Source organism: Melozone crissalis, unplaced genomic scaffold (assembly GCF_028551555.1).
Source record: "Melozone crissalis strain CALT ecotype California unplaced genomic scaffold, PUWL_Pcris_2 ptg000027l_1, whole genome shotgun sequence".
Lineage (NCBI taxonomy): Eukaryota > Metazoa > Chordata > Aves > Passeriformes > Passerellidae > Melozone > Melozone crissalis.
In genome coordinates this window covers 48,075,544-48,094,530 of record NW_026535805.1, presented here as the reverse complement: position 1 = coordinate 48,094,530, position 18,987 = coordinate 48,075,544, and the positions used below count along the sequence as shown (strand labels likewise).

The following is an 18,987-nucleotide window of genomic DNA, read 5'->3' as shown; positions in this document are numbered from 1 at the left end:
CGGGGCGGGAGCGAGCCGCGCGGAGGCTGCTGGGAGCGGCGGGCCCCGCCCCCCGACCAGTGCGGCGCGCGGCGGGGCGGCGTCCGCCATCTTGCATCGGTGTGTGCTGCCGGTGCGGAGCGGTGCGCTCGCGTTTGCACGGCGCCGGGCGTCGGGCGTGTCCGCCGCGATGGGTAAGGAGGGAAAGACGCTGAGAGCCAGCGGGTAGGGGCAGTAGAGGCTGCACCGCTTGGGGGATGGGGTGCCCGGTGCAGGCCGGTCTTCCGCTGGCTCCGGCGGCACTGCCCGCATGGCAGCTCGGTCGGGGCTGGGATGGGGTATCCGCTTCCTCAGGCAGGAGGGCTCTGCCGTCCTCCCCCTTCCCTGCCTTGCTGCTGGTGGAGGGGGCTTTCCACGCTTTCTGCTGGGGACGGATGAAGAGCGCCTCTCGTCGCTGTGTGTAGCCCGGGCGGGCGGGTGTCCGGCCTGTCGGGCTGACAGGTCAGGCGGTCCTGGCGGTCCCGGCCGGGCCGGTGCGAAGCCTGTGGGCAGCGCCCGGCCGGGCAGGGGGCGGAGGACAGCGAGCCGCCGTGTTTAGTGAGCCCCAGGTAGACGAGAAGGAGGGGTAAAAGAAAAAGTAGTATGATAGGTGTCAGACTATGCACAACAAGTGGGTGCAGTGCAGGATGTGGTGGGTGGAGGGATTTAGTGTTAAAGCGGGTGTAGTTCTGTAGCACAGAAGTGAAGGCTCGCGTGGATCTAGATGCAGACGATGTGAAACCAGGGACTGCCAGTCTTCTTGCCCTTATGATGTCTATATTCAAAGCCTTGTGGTAGGATGGAAGCTATAAATGTCTCAGTTTTTCTTTTTAAAAACAGTTTCGATGGTACCTTCCTGCCAGTTGACCTTCTCTAACTTTTCAGAGAGGTGGTGACTGGGTTACTTTGAACGTGCATTTCTCTTGTTCAGTCCGTTTCTCGGCCCGACGGTTTCACTGGCACAACTAAACTAGCGAGGCATGAATGATTAAGAAAGGGATGGGGGTTCTAAGACTAGATAATCCAGTGGCATTGTTGGGAAAATAAAGTTACATGGCTGTTGCTAGAAATTTGCCTTAGACAGTGGCACACTTAGCCTTGTTGTGCAGAGATGTCAGTAGTTTACTTGGGTGAAACAGGCTGCCGAGTCCTTGCGGTGGTGCCTTGATGTCAGCCTAAGTCTGCAGTCTGATCTCCACTTATAGCTTAGTGGTCCTTGGTACTGATGGTAAAAAAAAAAAGACCCAAACAAAAATCCCAGAACAAATTGTCTCAGCATGGAAGTTGCCAGAGAATTGTGCATAGCTCAGGAGCTGTATGTAGTTTACATGTTTTCTCCTTGTGGAATTCCAGAGGAGTGATAGTTTGTGTAGAGTCTTGTTTTTAACAGTTGTTTCTCAGATGAAGGCTTCAGTTCTAGCTTTATAAAAAGGCACTGTGCTATTAGCAACCTTTTCTACTCCATTTGATCGTGCTGGTGACAGAACGGTGAGCTATCACTTTTATCTTTCCCCAGCTGATACACCTGAAATGACAGTTAGATTCTGATCTTCTAAAGCCATTAACACAACTGGCAATTGGAGTGAGACAATAGTTTTGTTAGTTTAAAATGAAAAAGAGTATGTTTGTCTGTGTGTTACTGACCCTTAAATTACTTTCCTGCACACAGTTTAGAAGGAAAAGCACAGCTGTTAGATCCTGTTATGTTTGTGAGATAGTGAAAGTAAAGAAACAATGCCATAAGGTATTAAATGAAGCAGTAATTATTGCAGGTTTTTTTCTTGGATTTGTGTTTAATTGTAATACATTCAATGTCATCTTTATGAGAGGAGGAAGGAATTTTTTTTGCTTGCTTGCTGACAGAATCAAAATTTAGCAGCATAATGTCTTTTTAGCAGCTTTTTGTTTTTCAGTTGGCTTGTAAGATGCATAGTTTCTTTTTACAGTAGCTCATGTCCTTTAATGCTGTATCTGATTCTTGGCTTGAACTGAAGTTTAATCTGCAGTTTGGACATGCCTGTCTAGGCATAGGTTTTCTGTGGTTTCCGCACTAAAGGCTTTTGTTGATGAACTCGATATTGCAAACAGATGCAGGAATATATAGCGACTGCTGTAGGTATTGTACAAGAGATGGCAGGTGTGATCTTTTGGAGTAATTTTGTATTTTTTCAATAGACAACATGGCAAGCCCAGGTAAAGATAACTTCAGAATGAAAAGCTACAAGAATAATGCACTTAATCCCCAAGAAATGCGCAGGAGAAGAGAGGAGGAAGGAATCCAGCTTCGGAAACAGAAAAGAGAAGAGCAGGTAAGCATCCTGGGGAGCTGTTCACTGTTCAGTGCCTGTGGAACTATATTCAGGGGCCTGAAAGGACTTGAACAGACTCATCCTCTGGAGTGGAATCCAGGAGTGCCAGGTTGAATGTCTGTTTTCTTTGCATTTGTGGGAAGCACCAGGCACTCAATAGAATAATAAAAAGATGAATAGAAGCCCTTTTAAGTTACTCGGGCACACAGAGAGAGCTGCGACTTTTAACATCAGTCCATAGTCTAGGTTTATACATATGTGACTAGACCAGAAGAACACTCATATTTCCAGTAAGAATTTGAAACCTTGCATTCTCTGCTAGATCTGGGGTCGAATTTGGTGTGTGAAGGGAGAAGATTATTTTCATCTTTGATACCATGCTTCAAATTGCCTAAGAGCTCTTCTACACCAGTTTAATAAAGTGGCTTCCAGTTAGTGTCTCTGAACTATTATACAAACTTCTGTTCTCATTGAATTTTTAGTGACCAAGTGTGTTGAACATTGTATTGTTTAATAGTTTGTCATAGTTCCTCTTCACAGAATGTTTAGTAGTTTCTTGCCAGGAAGGTAAGGAAGGTAGTTTGTTTTTCTGTTTGGTCTAAAGTGGATGACTTTGTCTCCCACAACCTGGAGAGTGTCCTAGGCTCTGGTCTACAGTCTCCTATGAGTTGGAATGCTTACCCTTCTACTGGGAAAGTGGTGCATGGAAAAAGAATTTCAATTATTTGGGCCAGAGGGGTAAGAGTCAGAAGTGGTGTGGTATAGAGCACTTATCTCTGAATGGGTAGTGCATTGCAGTTCCTGCTGAAAGTTTTGTTTACATATTTTGTAGTAAATGCTCCCTAGATAAATTATGAAAATAATGGGTGTTTCCTCTCCCATGCTGACTGTTGTAACTATGAGACTACTGTTATGGTCTGCTTGATCTTAGTTTGTTGGACTGGTGTTTTTCAGCTCTTCCTGACCTGAGAATGAGTTTATGCAGGGAGATGAGGCTGCTTGTGCTCCAGAAGAAATTGTGACTTGGTAGAAAGACCAAGCAAGTTTATACTTTTCAACGAAGAACTTCTGTGTTCTTGTTGAGCGTTGAGAAAGAATGGCTGGTCTTCCAAATGTGCAATATTGTTTCTTGTTCCTTTGTGGGTTTAAATGGAATTAAGCCTTATGTGCACTCAGTATTCTGTAGTTGCTTTGTGTCCAAAATGACACCCAACCCATAATTTCATCAAACAGGGGAGAGAATGCCTTGGTTTAGGTTCCTGTTGAAATAGAGCTGGATGTAAACATGGAGTTGTTCTGCAGTTTTGGATGTGTAGAACAACAGAAGCCTAGGTCTGTAGATACCTAGAGGGACAGGATGTCAGGATTTATAGGTGGTTTCATTATTATGCTTACAGGTAAAATCTTAGTCAATGGACTGAGAGCCTATAATTTCTTTCTAAAGGTAGAAATGTAAATATTCTTAAATTTGTTGGTTACACTTTTTGTAAGTGTAGTACTGGAATAAAGATAAAAATTTAGGTTTGGTTTCTAGAAGAGAACAGGTCAATGTGAATGTTTTGCTTATATGCCAGAAAATGAAGAGGCACTCATTTAATATATTTTATTAAATACTACAGAGCTGGTATGTATTCTGAGCATAGACAGTGTGTGCAGCTAATTGTAAAGCAATTTTTGGACATAGTGAATATTTAATGTTGCATGGTTCAGAAGTTCACCTTGAAGCTACACTATTTTTTTCTCTTCTATATGAAAATTATCTTTCTAGTTTAATCTTTCCTCAGCTGGATATAAAATACAGGTGCTGCTTAGTAGTCTTTTGTAGAAGGGTGGAATGCAGTGTGCTGAAACACAAACATTGCCTCTGTGTTGGTGATTTTAGCCTATGGACTAAGGAAGGGGAAAGTAACTTGTAGAATACTATTTCTTGTTTAAAATGGATGGTAATTATAAGGGATAAAAGACTAAAAGCAAAAAGATCTGTATCTTCTTTTTCTTGTGGAAAATATTATGGATCTTTATAACTAGTAAGAATCTATTCTAAATGTCTATCTGAAGTGTTGCTGTGCAATTTCTCAAGGTACAGATATGATAGTTTTTCTCCTTTACGTTATCTAAATTTTTGTATAAAATTTCCCTCGCGTGGATGAATAGGAAGGTGAATAGGGAAAATTCTTGGGCTGGTATTGGTGAAAGCATTTCTTGGAGTGTATATCATCTGTACCCACATTTTGGTTACCCCTAACATCTCCCAAAAATGTCCCCTTTGTTCAGCTGTTTAAACGCAGAAACGTGTCTCTCCCGGGAAATGAAGAATCCATGGTAGAAAGCCCAATTCAGGATCCTGATGTCAGCTCTACTGTTCCTATTCCAGAGGTAAATACTTCAGAGTGTGTTTAGAATGTTATCTATTAGTGTGCGTAGTACTACACTATAAGAAATCTTCCTTGCATTTTTAGGAAGAAGTTATTACTGTAGATATGGTACAGATGATTTTTTCAGATGATCCTGATCAGCAACTCACAGCAACTCAGAAATTCAGAAAATTGCTCTCTAAAGGTAGGTAAACATTGCCTGTTTTTTCTAGTTGTGTCCTTCTGTGTTATTATGAATTATACTTAGAGTCAGTTAATATTTTGTTATGTTTTATTTTGAAATAAATTTTGCATAAATTTGTAGTTCTGTTTATAAACTGCCAATTCTCTTCTGACCTAATGGCTAAATACAGAAATCTTCATTATTTCAATGTCAAGTCTTTCAAAATAAAAAACAAGAATGTTTTTGATTAAGGTGTCCAGGACAGTAACTAACTGCACACTAACATACTTAGAATAATTGTTGCAGTGATTCAGCTTCTCCTCCCATTCTCTCCTCATGGAGAAAAGAAAATTACATGGCTGGCAAAGAAGAGTTGTAACTTGTTTTTGTTGGGGCTGTAAAACATGCAATCTTAAGGTGATGCTGGTATGTTTACAGCATGATAGGGAAGGGTGTGCTTGGTCTTTTAAAATAGCATCCAGTAGCCATAATTGCTCTTCCACCAACCTGAACTGTTGTTCAGCTTGAGGGAAGAGTGTTTTGTGATGTTACTAACATGCAAATGGTAATAATGTGTGTTACTGTTATTATATGTAACAGGGTGTTTACTGCATTGTACCACTTCATAGAGAAGATCCTGCAAGTGAAAAGTTTGTAACTCCTTTTGGAAAGAAAAGGATGGAATGAAATTTTGATAAGATCTACAAATCATATTCGTGGTTTTTGTCGTATTGAAAAAGGAATTTATTTGGTCTTTTAGCACAAATATGTTTGTTTTTATTCCCTAGAGCCTAATCCACCTATAGATGAAGTCATTCAAAAACCGGGAGTAGTACAGAGATTTGTGAAATTTCTGGAGAGGAGTGAAAATTACACTCTACAAGTGAGTTCAGCTTGTACTGATTGGGGGTTTTGAATGGGATTAGAAACCTTCCCAAAGAGCTTTGGAAGGCACATGTTGTTTTGTTTGGTGGGGGTTTTGAATAACCAAATATAATTATTTTTCACCACTGAAGCCATATGTTTTCATTATTGCTGCTAAAAATGTGACTTGACTTTGTAAATTTTGTAGTAGTCTTTAGGGTCATGTATTCAGCTGGACAAAAACTTGGGTGTTGAAAGCAAAAGGTGTTCAAGAGGATTTACAGAGTGGTATATTAAGATTATCAGCAATGATGTGTGAGCAGAATCTGTCTTACTAAGTGTTGAATATATTGTAGTACTTTTCAGCTAAAATTTTAGGAAAAAAATACAAGAAACTGACAGGCTTGTTTGAAATCCTTTTAGAAAATCTTTGAGAAAATATCTAATTAATGGTAGGAGTAACTAGTTCTGTCTACTCCTCCGTGGGAGTAGCACTTAGGCCTTGTGGACATTTGTTCTAGAAGAATTAACTTAGTATTGAGTAAATAAAAGGTATCTGTACCAGTTAATAGTGACTCAAAATCTTTCTTAGTTCTGTAAGCCAAAACCTAAAAATAATGTAGTTAATGAAAGTTCTTACTAAATCGAGATTTTGTCAATGCCAGGTTTTTTATTGTGTAGAGTACTATAAAAATAACTGCATGTCAATGGAAAGGAAAAACCTTGGAAAATGAACCTCTGAAACTCTTATGTCAAACTTCATGTCATGATTTTAAGTTTTACTGTTGAGTGGTTCAACATGATTATGTTTGTGTTCCTCAACAGTTTGAAGCAGCTTGGGCTTTGACAAACATAGCATCTGGAACTTTCTTACACACCAAAGTTGTAATTGAAACTGGAGCTGTTCCCATTTTTATTAAGTTGCTTAGTTCAGAACATGAAGATGTACAGGAGCAGGTAACTGTCTTCTTGAGGGGTTTTTATAACTACTTAAAATTCAGTTATGAATGTCTCTTTTGGGGTGTGTGGGGTTACAGAGGCTTTGACCCCCATTTGCCTACTAGCTACTTGATCTGCCTGCAGGAAGATAAAAATTTACTGTCACTATTTTTTCCCATCATGGATTTTTTTTCTGTTCTGTATTATTTGCTGTAAAAGGTATAGAATATTTGTAAAAGTTGATTTGCAAGTATGTATAAATTCACTTGGATGCTTTGCTTTTTAAGGCAGTGTGGGCTCTTGGGAACATTGCTGGTGATAATGCAGAATGCAGAGACTTTGTTTTGAACTGTGGAATATTGCCACCTCTCTTAGAGTAAGTATTGTAAACTAATACTATAATATATTGTATGTGTATCAATAAATGAAAACTTCAGCTTAGAATTTACTTGCAAAGAATATAAGTTTTTGTCTAATTTGGGAATCATAACAATATAATAAGAAGCAATTTGATATTTTGGATTACACGAGTTTCATGCATATGTTTAATTAGTTCATGACTGGAAGCTTTTCTATGTTTTCAAGAGGAGGGAAGTGTTACTTCACAGGTATGAAATTTCTGTGTTGTGCCAACTCGGTGTTGTCAGATTTCTGAATGTATGGGGTGCGAGACGTAATTTGATTCCCTCTTGTAGGTTTCCATCTGCCTAGGAATGGGCTGTTTTCTCCACTATTGTTCAGTAGTTCCAAGCTCTAGTCTTCTTATTTATCTGTTTGCTTGCTGAGATGAGCTGACAGAATAGTTGTTACATGAGCTGTATTCCACAAGATTTATCTTCACTAGGCATATCATTCCAGCATTTACTATGTGCTTACATTGTATTTTTATCACAGGGAAAAATTTGCACAAGACAAATGTTACTCAGTTTGTTACCACTTAAAGTAATAAAAGGAAACATTTGTAAAATAGCTTAAAATAGCAGGGGAGAACATGATTACCTTCACCATGGGCTTAAAGAATAACATTTTAGACATTTTGTTATATACCTGATTTTTCAGGTGCTGAATCTTTCATGTTCTATTTGGCAAAAGCAGAAGTAATGTGTTAATTTTTTTACAAGAGCTTTCAAGTTTCAGCTTTTAATGGAAGTATTTTTATTATTATTAATTGCATTTTCTGAATGAAAACATCAAAGTTCATTTCATGCAGGGTTGCGTCTCCTAGCCCCTTCTAAAGACCCTCAGAAAGGTTTGGTTGAATGATCTTTCATATAAGCAATTGCTTACTTTATATGCATGTATGTCATTTGGGAATGAGACCTCCCAAAATTATGCAAAATAATCTCAGATTCAGTTGATTTTAAGAAAATAGTTGCAGCATGTAAGATATGAAGATAAATAAATTTAAACTAGTGATCAGTAATAGAATTTCACTTCTTTATGTGATGTTCTTTTGGTAACAATACCCAGAAAATTAACTATTTTTTAATAAGAAATTACTCTTTTTCTTGTTGTTTCACACAGATTGTTAACAAATTCGAATCGTCTTACAACGACTAGAAATGCAGTCTGGGCACTCTCAAATCTTTGTAGAGGAAAGAACCCACCTCCAGACTTCAGTAAGGTATAATAAAGTAGTAATTTTAAGAAATCAGGAAGCTAAAGAATATTTATGTTTGTAATATTGTATAAAACAGAATCTTTGAATCTGAATATAGACATACTTTTTATATTTTTAATGTCATCACACAGTCTTGCCCATCTGTTATATCTGTGAAAAATCATCTACTTTGGCACTGATCAGCAATAAAATCATATCACTTAGAAACTTGAGACTATAATCTGGTGCAAATAGTCATACACTGGTGTGAAGTGATGGACAAATTATACATTCAGCACTAAACCATGTGGGACTGTATTTTCTCCAGAACTGTTGTAGAGAACGTGAGTTATAGTTGAAGCTTCCTCAATTTTTGTTTTTTGTTGTTCTATGATTGTGAGTGCATGCTGCATGAATAAAATGCTGAGTTTCCTGCTCTGTCAGATGCAGTTAAATCAGACTATGATGACAGAGAGAGCCCATATGCTCTCCCCTTTTTTTTCTTTTCTCTAGTTATGTGGCTATAAAGACTCTAGAGACTAGTAGGACTTCTAGCTTTTTTTCAGTATGAAATTAATTTCGGTAAGGTTAATGACTTTAAAAAAGATTAACACTGGATATTCTGGTAAAAGAGACTGAGTTTAAACAATCATTAAAGTTAATCTAGAGAGAGTTTTACCTCATGAGTTAGTAATTACTAACTAGTATTTATTGCTACTTATTAATTCTTAAAAAAATATTAACAAAAAGGGGGGATTTCTTACGTTTGTTAATTGATCACCTCACAATGACTCTGCCTAACCTATATCCTTTACTAGTGTTTTGTTCCGGTAGTGAAAAACCAAGATTTTTTGCTGCCTGAATACAAAACCTCACAGGAAAAGGATGCCCTATAGGCAGCTGCTAATAAGACCAAGTCTTCTGCTTTTTGCCCTTTGCAATAGCAGCAGTTGGACACATAATAGACACTGAATTTGCATAACCCATGTAGGGTAAAGAATCAAGTTCTACAAAGAATATGAAATTCCCAGGCTGTGCAGCAGACATCTGTCAGCTTCCAAATGGTGCTAAGATGGTCTAGTTCACTTGGCTCTGCGCAGAAGTTACAGAGATGAAGGCCAGAGGGTACAGTGGCAGTGAGAACTGAAATGAGACATTGTTTGTTTCACCAGTACAGTGAATGTTGGGTGCTGTGTGAGTTACTCTAGGTTGGTTATTACAAATAACTGCCACTAATTCTGCAAAGCCAACAAAAAAACAACAACCCAAACTTTTATTACTTAGAGATTCTGCTCCCTGAATGATTAAAAAGCATCAGCGATTCCTGTAAAAGCAGATGATTTTTTATTTAAGCTGAACAATTATATACTTAATACAGTACCTCTCAATAAATAGGCTGTGATTCAGAATTTATCCAATTTGCTGGTTTGAATTGGATATCTGGTTTAATTAGAAAGTGTTCCACTTGGGTCCTCATTCATTAATGACCTTGTGTACCTGAGCAGCAAATGGTTTTGCACATTTATGCCTTTGCAGAGTGTTCTCTGAAACTTGAAAAGTATGGAACACCTAATTTTATGCAATATTTTTCTTTAACCTAGGTTGCTCCTTGCTTAAATGTTTTATCAAGACTGTTGTTTAGCAGTGACCCGGATGTATTAGCAGATGCTTGCTGGGCCCTCTCTTACCTTTCAGATGGTCCCAATGATAAAATTCAGGCTGTTATTGATTCTGGAGTGTGTCGAAGATTGGTAGAGCTGCTTATGTAAGTCTTCTTGTCGCCAAATAAATGTCTTATAGTACTGTTAATGTTAAAATTAAGCTGTGTTTTCTCACCTGATGTCTTAATTTACTTTTATGGAAAGTGATGAACATGAATTTAGTCTGAAATCTTTTAAGCTGCTTGCTAGCTTGCTTGGCTCCTGCAATTATTCCTGACATTGACAGTGACAAAAGTTTTCTCCAAAGTATTTCCTTATATTCCTTAAAATTTAATGTGGGAATTCATATACATGAAGGAATAGAAGGGCAAAGACTGAAGACCAATGTTGAATTGTAAATTAATTTATCTTTTTTCTAATATTTATTTCACTGTTGTACTTTCCTTTCTGGGATGTATAATTGCTTTACAGACAGTTCTTGGACTCAGTGAAGTCCAGAGGCTGGCTAGAGCCATTTTTAAACTGTTCCAGTATATTTGGGTTATGGTTCATTATTTTCCTGGAAAGGGAGACTAAATCCCTGTGTTCACATGGGACTGCAGAGTAGGTCTCGGATAGTAGTTCCCAGCACAGACAGCTCAGCACACTTCCCTGTGAAAAGCTCATTTTAATAGCTGTCAGTACAGGGAAGATTGCTTTCTCTTCCATAGAAGCTCTAGGAGAACTGTGTCATTTCCTTCCCCCACACATCAGGCAGCTGAATATGGACTTACAAAAGGGGTAATTTTGCTTTACAAAACACAGTAAACTTCAGTATACACCTCATAACACCCCCTCTGTTCCTGTGGCTATTGAACGACACATGTTCCAGTATCGTTTTTAATAATACTTGAGCTGGGTGAAATGGATCTGCTGAGCAGATTGCTCTAAGTTGTGTTGTTCCATAGAGGTGCTCAGTCTTTGAATCAGCAATTCAGTTGTGGGGTTGTAGTAGTCAAATTTGGTTAAACAGGTAAAGTGCAATTAGTAATACGGTGTTTTTGATAACTAAATATTTAGCATCTGAAGTAAACCCTTGTTTGCTGAAAATGCAAAATTATTGTTTTAACACTTGGTAATATCAAGCAATATAATATTTGTCTCCAGGCATAATGATTACAAGGTGGTATCCCCTGCATTAAGAGCAGTTGGAAATATTGTTACTGGGGATGACATCCAAACACAGGTAAGACTAGTTGATTTAAGAAAAGTTATTTGACAAGACAGAATTTTGTGAAAACTTTAACAAAATACGTGTCCTGTACAGGTATCTGCATATGTCACTGAAAGAGGCTTTCTAGAAATCTGTGTTGTTGATTTGATAGTTTAAGCTCCTGTTTTAAGCATCAAGTTAATACAAGAATGAGCTATTTTTTTTTTTTACAGCATTATGTATAAGGATTGCTTCATTTCTATATGGTACTTTGACTTGCTTTTTTTGGTTTTTGGATTTTTTCTCTTCTTTTCAGGGGGTTCAGTTACTTATTATGGTTCCCCTTTTTCAAGTCTTAAAGCAGTCAAGGTTTTCACTTCTAAGCTATGCTGATACTTTTTGATTTTGAAGTAATGCAGGAAATAGGAAGACGGGTCCTACTTTAAAAATAATTGTCTCTAAAAGGCTGGCAGTACTAGTGTAAACAGACCATAAGGAAAAATGTAACCTGCATGATTTGTGAGCCGTAGAGAAAAGGATTTTGCTAAGGAATTAAATGAAAAACCTTATCTCTTAAAAAATTAACAAGTAGCTATACAAATTAGATGTGCATTTGTCAGTCATTTTGACTTATTCATATTTTAGCCTTAAGCAGCCTTACTTAGTTTTGCTGTTGTCAGTCTTTTGGTCTGAATTTAATTGAAGGCAGATTCTTTCAAATTGCTGGATTGTCTGATCGCACACTACAGCATTGAACACTTTAATTTTGCAGGATATGGCACTTTGTATAATATAAATGTGTTGCAAGATCTTTTGAAGTCCTCTGTAAAATGCTTTTATATTTATATATGTGTATTGCACAAGGCTATATATAGTACAACCCAGTTTTCAATTTTTAAATTATTTTAGGTGATTCTAAACTGCTCTGCATTACCGTGTCTCTTGCACTTGCTTAGTAGTCCCAAGGAATCTATCAGAAAAGAAGCATGCTGGACTGTTTCTAATATAACTGCAGGAAACAGAGCTCAGATTCAGGTAAAGCCTAGGAATTTGTTACTTGGTTGGTTTTGTTTTCATTTTACTACTTGATTTTCCTGCACAAGATGTAAATGGATAGTGCACTGACTCTGTATTATTTGTTTTAATCTTAACTGTCTATAATTTTACCTAACCTAAATGGTTTCTTCTAAACTTTGAGATATTATTTTAAATAGAAATAGCTGTCACAATTTCTACTACAAATTTGTCCAGTGAAAAGTGAATTAGTTTATAAATAGTGAATATTTTGCTTGGATAAAAGCCCGACATGATGTCACCAGCACTGAGTTGTATTGTTGTGGAAACTTCTGCATCCTGAGTATTGTTCCAGGTGACTGGAGCTATCTGAAAGAAGGTTCTGATCAGTAAAAATGAGAATCCTGAATCAGAATACATATTCCAAAATTATTTTTTCCCCTTCTGCTTCAATCAGAAACGAAAATGTTACTTCCTGATGTAACTTAAAACATGTAATAAAATCTCCAATTACAGACATAGTCTCTCAATGGAGTCCACAGGACCTCAATAAAATGGAAAATTTTGTTCCAAGGCTTGATCTTCAGTTCAAAAACTCAGGATGCATTGTGTGATTTTAAAATGGGCCAATCCAGTAAGCTGGGCTCTGCCCACTGGAAACAGAGAAATAAAAAACCCAAGGTTTTCTGATGGCCACTGCTGTGCAATGTTGGAATAGTTCTGAACTTCACTTTAGCATTCATAGTTTGTATGGCATCATTTAAACAAAATATTCTTTGCTTTAATATCAGCAGGCATCACTAATTCTTGTACTTAAGGCTATAAGTGTTCTGAAATCTTTATTAATGGTTGTAAAATGTTACAATTTCATCTCTTAGGCTGTTATAGATGCAAATATTTTTCCAATATTGATTGAAATTCTCCAAAAAGCTGAATTTCGCACCAGAAAAGAGGCAGCATGGGCCATAACTAATGCAACGTCAGGAGGAACCCCTGAACAGATCAGGTGAGTTTGTGTGTGTTACTATTTTTTCTGCTTAAGGATCTTCTATAGGGCATATGGATTTCTGCATTTGAATCTTGACAGTCATAGCAACAAAATCCTAAACATAGCCTCATTTCCTTGAAAATCCAACTTGAAAATGTAGAAATTCAGAAAAATCGAAGTCCATGCAACAAACTTCATAATTTGTTTCTCTAAGTTTCTCTTTGTATTCTTGCATGTTTTAGAAATTCTGTTGTTTCAGCCACTTTTTTTAGCAAAAGTAAGTATTTATAGCAGTAGACTGGTATGTCAGAATAGACGTTCTGGATTATCAGTTCTTTTCCCCTTCCTCTGTTTCGTTTCTGTTATAAAGGTATTTGGTAGCACTAGGTTGTACCAAGCCTCTTTGTGACCTCCTGACTGTGATGGATTCAAAAATAGTACAGGTGGCTTTAAATGGACTTGAAAATATTCTGCGTCTTGGAGAGCAAGAGTCAAAGCAAAATGGAATCGGCGTTAATCCTTACTGTGCCCTCATAGAGGAAGCCTATGGTAAGAACACACTTCTTGTAAAACTGCATACCTGAACTTCTGAGTCATTTTGAAATTTGCAGGTAAGTTTTAATACAAGAAATACTCCAAGCAGAAGCAGACATAAAATATCACAAAGTAAGTAATGTTACATTTAGGGGAAAGCAGTTAAATGCAGAAAACATTTGGGTGTTTGTCTGCAGACAGTTGAAATGTCCCTCTAGAGAAACATTCTCAGAAGGGTTTAACACAGGTGTCCCAGTCTATTGGAACCATGCTTTGCATACATTTATCAGCCATTCCTAAATACAGTTTTTGATACATAGTCCTGTCTGCTACAGTTTCATTACCAACAGGGATGTAAGATCAGGGTTCATTTAATTGATACTAAAGTTGGATTACTTTTTAATATAGTAAATATAGTAACAGCAAAATCAACTTCAGGTCATAAAACAAAATAAGTGTTTACTTTTGCAAGTATTTTGTTTAGTCTCTTATACAAGTTCTTGAATTAAACCTCTATATAAAGGCATTCTAATTTGTGGAATCTCATGACTGGATTCTTTTACAATTGGCTTATAATGAAACTGGCATTCTTTTTGGAGAATTGCCTTTTTTGTAGCTCTGACAAAACAAAATTGTCAGACATTTGTATTTCAGAAACTGCTAGTAACTAATAGAACTGTAGTCCTGCTTGACCACATTGCATCTGATTAGGTGGTACTAATTTTACAGTTAAGTTGTCTTTACATCTGAATTCCCTGTTACTGAGTTCACTTTTTTAAATCAAATGCATGCTTGAAGAACTTAACAATTAAATGCATAAGAGGAGTAAGTACTGAAGACTTTAATGGAATTTATTGTATTACAGATTTTCTGTCCATTCATAATTTTAAGTATTGTCTCTCTAGGCTCTCTTCTTTTCTTTAGCACTTAAGCATAGGCTGCTGAAGCTGTAGAGTATAAGTTCAAGTAAGGAAATCAGCTGATATCACCATCATTGCTTTGGCCTCTGCAGTCATTAGAAGGGTTCATTTGAGCTCTTTCTAATCCAACCTAAGTGGAAACTGCATTACCTTAAAAACCCAAACAGAAATTTTATATTAATCTAACTAACTGCCTAAGCACTAGCACTTAACCTCTACTCCTTTGGCTGAATTATGTCCTCTACTTGCAAAATTATAAGCTTTCCAAAAGGTAGTATCTTTAAATCTTACAATTAATTCAAAAAAAGATACCAGACTGTGCCTAGTGATTGCTCCATGAGTGGAGATAGAATTTAGACTTGGGGGAGACTTAAAAGTAGACGAACAGAAATTGGGATATTTGTGCAATTGAAATGCTTCTAGCTTAGTTTTAAAATTAGTTTGGACAGCAAAAAATGAAGACTAGAAATACATCGGTTAGGAAATTAAGAACTAGTGATATCAAATTAATTGAGGTGACTTGGGATTGCATCTTTTGTTTTAAGAAGTACTGTTCTAGTATAAGCTTTTTCCATTTGAATTCATCATTCATTTAAGCAACTATATTTTTGAAAATTTTCTATTTTGAATTTAGGACTTGATAAAATCGAATTTCTTCAGAGGCATGAAAACCAAGAGATCTACCAAAAGGCTTTTGAACTCATAGAACATTATTTTGGTGTTGAAGAAGAGGACTCTAGTATTGCACCTCAGGTGGATGAAAGTCAGCAGCAGTTTGTGTTTCAACAGCAGGAGGCTCCAATGGAGGGGTTTCAGCTCTAAACTACTGAAGTGAATATAAGCATAAAATTTAAACACTTGTATGGTTTGGGTTTTTTTTTTCTCAGAGGTCTTTTCTTTATGGCCAAAGTTAGAGGAAAAGCAGAATATGTTTTACAGAAATAGATGAAGAAACAGCTCATGCACTTTTATATATTGTGTTAGAGACAACTGTTCTCTGTTTTGTATTTGTTTTCTTCATTATCTCTTATGTACAGAAAAAAACTGTGAGTAATCATGTCTAAGAGCATTAAATGTGATTTAACAAGAACTGTTTAGCTAAGACTTGGTAGGATTTTAGGTAGTAGTTCTGAATTTTTTCATGTAGTCTCAAACTTCATATCAGCAATACAGTTACTGACAGTTGAAGTTTTGGCAGTAGGCTTGACTTGCCCAGTTTCTATCAAATCTACCTCTTGTATTGAAGCAGAAATATTGCTTCAGAACTAAGGCATGAAATAAAGATGAGCTTGTAAGAAGCTGAATTGGAATGTGAAAAATATTTATTTAAATTGTGAAACTTTTATGCATTACTTACTTTACAACACACTGTTGAAATTTATTTATAAAATGTATTTAAAGACATAATAGATATACATATATAATGCTAATTACCTAATATAATATTGAATATATGAAAAAGTACTTTCTGAGTTACGTGGGAAGAGGACTATTTCAGAGGTTTTCAAATTGGAATCAGCAGAGACCTTGCTGGTCATTAGATGTTGGCTCTGTAATGAAAGCTGCTAAATGGCATTACAAGTCAGCCACAACTGCAGTACTTTGCAGTGGAAGCAGCCGCTGCAGTTACCACAAGAAAGCTGCAATTAGGACTGACAGAAGGGTGATGTGCACCAATCACCACGCTGATGTTTTAGAGCTGTCTTCTGTCAAGATGTGGTAACATCACTTTAGTTTGAGAAACATTGCAATGTTTGCCTTTTAGTACAATAGCTTCTTAAAAGTTTAGACAGTAGGTGTTGTTTTTTGACCAAGTATGCTACTGCCACTTGAATTGTTCCTTAGGTTAATGAATTTGGTTTGCTTTTGGTAAGACGATAGAAATACTGCAGTGAAAAATGAATAGTGAATCACACCAGTTGAAGGAAAAGTTTGTTGTACTGTAAATAGCATTAAGTATGTGGACACCAAAACTAACTAGAAGTTACCGTCATCTAAGTATTTAGGTTCTACAATATACAGTGTTTGCTGTTAAACACTAAAAGATACAGAACTCTAATATTTACGTTAACAGTTTTGAGTACAGAAAAATGTATGCTCTGCTTTGACTTGCATATAGGTAGTGTTTCTGGTGTATTAGTAGTATATCTCATTTGGAGAAATTAATACTTTGGGTTAACTCTGAAGTATTGCTATTTTTTATTACCTGTAATTAATGTATTAACATCAAACTCCTGGGTTAAGTGAAATCTGTGACATATGAGAGCATTTCATGCTTCATAAAAGGCTGCAATTCTAACTTCAAGTCACTTACCCATGGCACTGTGCTTGTCACTAAATAATATTTTAATGCACTGAAAAATACAGGTTAAAGGTGGTATCATTTACAGTACCATTTTATATTTAGAATTTTTTTTACATGCAAGTTAAGATTCTAAGATGTTTCACTTTGATGTTACAGCAATATATTCTATATTGTAATTGAATGTGGGACTTCAAGTGGATTTTCTAAATTAATGGTCAGTTTTGACTAAGGTATAAATGGGAGCGAAGCAACCTCCCTTTGAGGTCTTTTTAGTGGAAGATAGAAGTGTAAGAAGTGTATATAGGAGTGCTGTTACTTTATGAACTCTGAATAATGAGATATTTTAGCAAATGACACTTTAAACCTAGATTTGTACAGCATACAACAGTTTTGAATAGTGTGATAATATTGAGTACAGCTGCCAAATTTTCATATAATGTTAGGTGATTGTACTTATGCCCTTTTTACTCTCATAGTTTTAGGTTTTCATACACCAGCCCTCATTCTTTCTCATGATCTCCCAACTGCACATCCATCACAGAACAGGGTAACAATCATGGAAATCTACCAAGGTTACTAGCAAATGCTGAATTTCAGTGTTCTAGTGTAAGAGAAATATTCAGGTAACAGGGTATTCCTTTGTTTCTAAGAACCTTGTTTTGATAACAACCAGTTGTGCCTGCTTTTTATTTGGAGAACCCTGTAAAACTACATTTATAAACCTCTCTTATTTAAACCAAATCTCAACTATGAAAATCTTAATTGAAAGACTTGAAAATAAAGAAAAGAGGGGAGATTTAAAGTGTTACATTTGTTTTGAAAGAATGTTTTCAGTTGTGTGGATATATATTCTATCTTGTGGACGGTTAGTGACTGCACTTTACACATTTAGACAAACTATATTTCATGCCTCTGATAGATTTAAATGGAATAGTTTGAAAGGGGACTAAAATTGATGGACTTAGGGTGATGAAAATCTTTATTTAAACTCAACATTTGGTTTACTCTGATATTGTTAAAAAATAATAATGAAAATTGTTTAAAGGATGGTCTGTCCTATTTTATCACTGGGTTTATATCATGCTTTGTTAGAAGCACATAAATGAACAAAATAAAACCAGAGATTATGACTTAAGGCCAGCTCCGGTGTACTCATTTGCAGGTAGGGGCATGATTATGATGATACCTAAAGAGATGAAACTAGTATGGAGAGGGAAACAAAACTGTGATATGAAAATCTCTAAGTTTGGCATTTTATATGCAATCTGAAGTGCCCCATCAGTTACAAAGTCTTTTTAAAAATACAGGGGTTTGGGTTTAATTAAAAGGGTACCATTTGTTCTGCTTAAATGTGAATACTAACTAGCTAATCTATGCAATTATGCAGAGCATAAGATTTTTTTTTATTAGTTCCCTACTCTTGTTACACTGAATCATATCTAATTTTTTCATCATTGCACTTTCATCTGAGGATTGGTTCATACAGCTTTTTAATTTTCTAGTATTTGCTTTACACACTGTTCATAGCAGCAATCAGAAAATAGTAATAATGTTGGAACAGAAATGTTTGCTGTAGAACAAGTTTGCAACTGGAAACTATTTATTGTTGGGCCTGTCTTAAAAAAAATAGTAAAGATGCACTATTGTCTTTCCTCCATGGTTAATCTCAGTAGGTTTGAATTTATTAAATTGTACAGCTGAGGATTTTTGTTATAAGTCTGCAAATTGATACGTGGACTTAAACTGTGACCTCAAGATTTCCCTGAAATCTGGAATGAGGAATTCTAGTTACTTATGGCACAATGTCTTACATATATAATGTCAGAAATCTAAATTACCTGTATTAACTTCAGACAGTAATAGTGCATCTTTAAGTCCAGGCCAAAGGCCCATTACTGTAACAGAACACATATAAGTAGTATGCAATATTATGGAATGTTAAATCTCCAAATACCATGCAGAAACCAATAAAACCTATTTTACAGATGTTTACTGTATTTATTTAGTGATTCAGTAAGTGTTGCTTCTTAAAGCTAAAAAATGCAAATACCATTTTGAATACAGCATTGATGCCAATGAGTTCCAAGTGGCAATTTGTGCACTGA

At 36.4% G+C, this 18,987-nt stretch overlaps 1 protein-coding gene across 1 annotated transcript; it reads left to right on the top strand.

Annotated features, from left to right (window-relative positions):
• Positions 1-115: 115 nt before the first annotated feature.
• KPNA5 (karyopherin subunit alpha 5) lies at positions 116-18,868 on the top strand. The gene is made up of 14 exons (XM_054279844.1): positions 116-173; positions 2,194-2,327; positions 4,602-4,703; positions 4,787-4,886; positions 5,654-5,748; positions 6,555-6,686; positions 6,956-7,044; positions 8,193-8,292; positions 9,870-10,033; positions 11,076-11,154; positions 12,031-12,156; positions 13,014-13,141; positions 13,494-13,672; positions 15,212-18,868. Exons 1-14 carry the CDS (start codon positions 170-172, stop codon positions 15,397-15,399), a joined length of 1,620 nt encoding a protein of 539 aa, XP_054135819.1. The 5' UTR covers positions 116-169; the 3' UTR covers positions 15,400-18,868.
• The last annotated feature ends 119 nt before the right edge of the window (positions 18,869-18,987 follow it).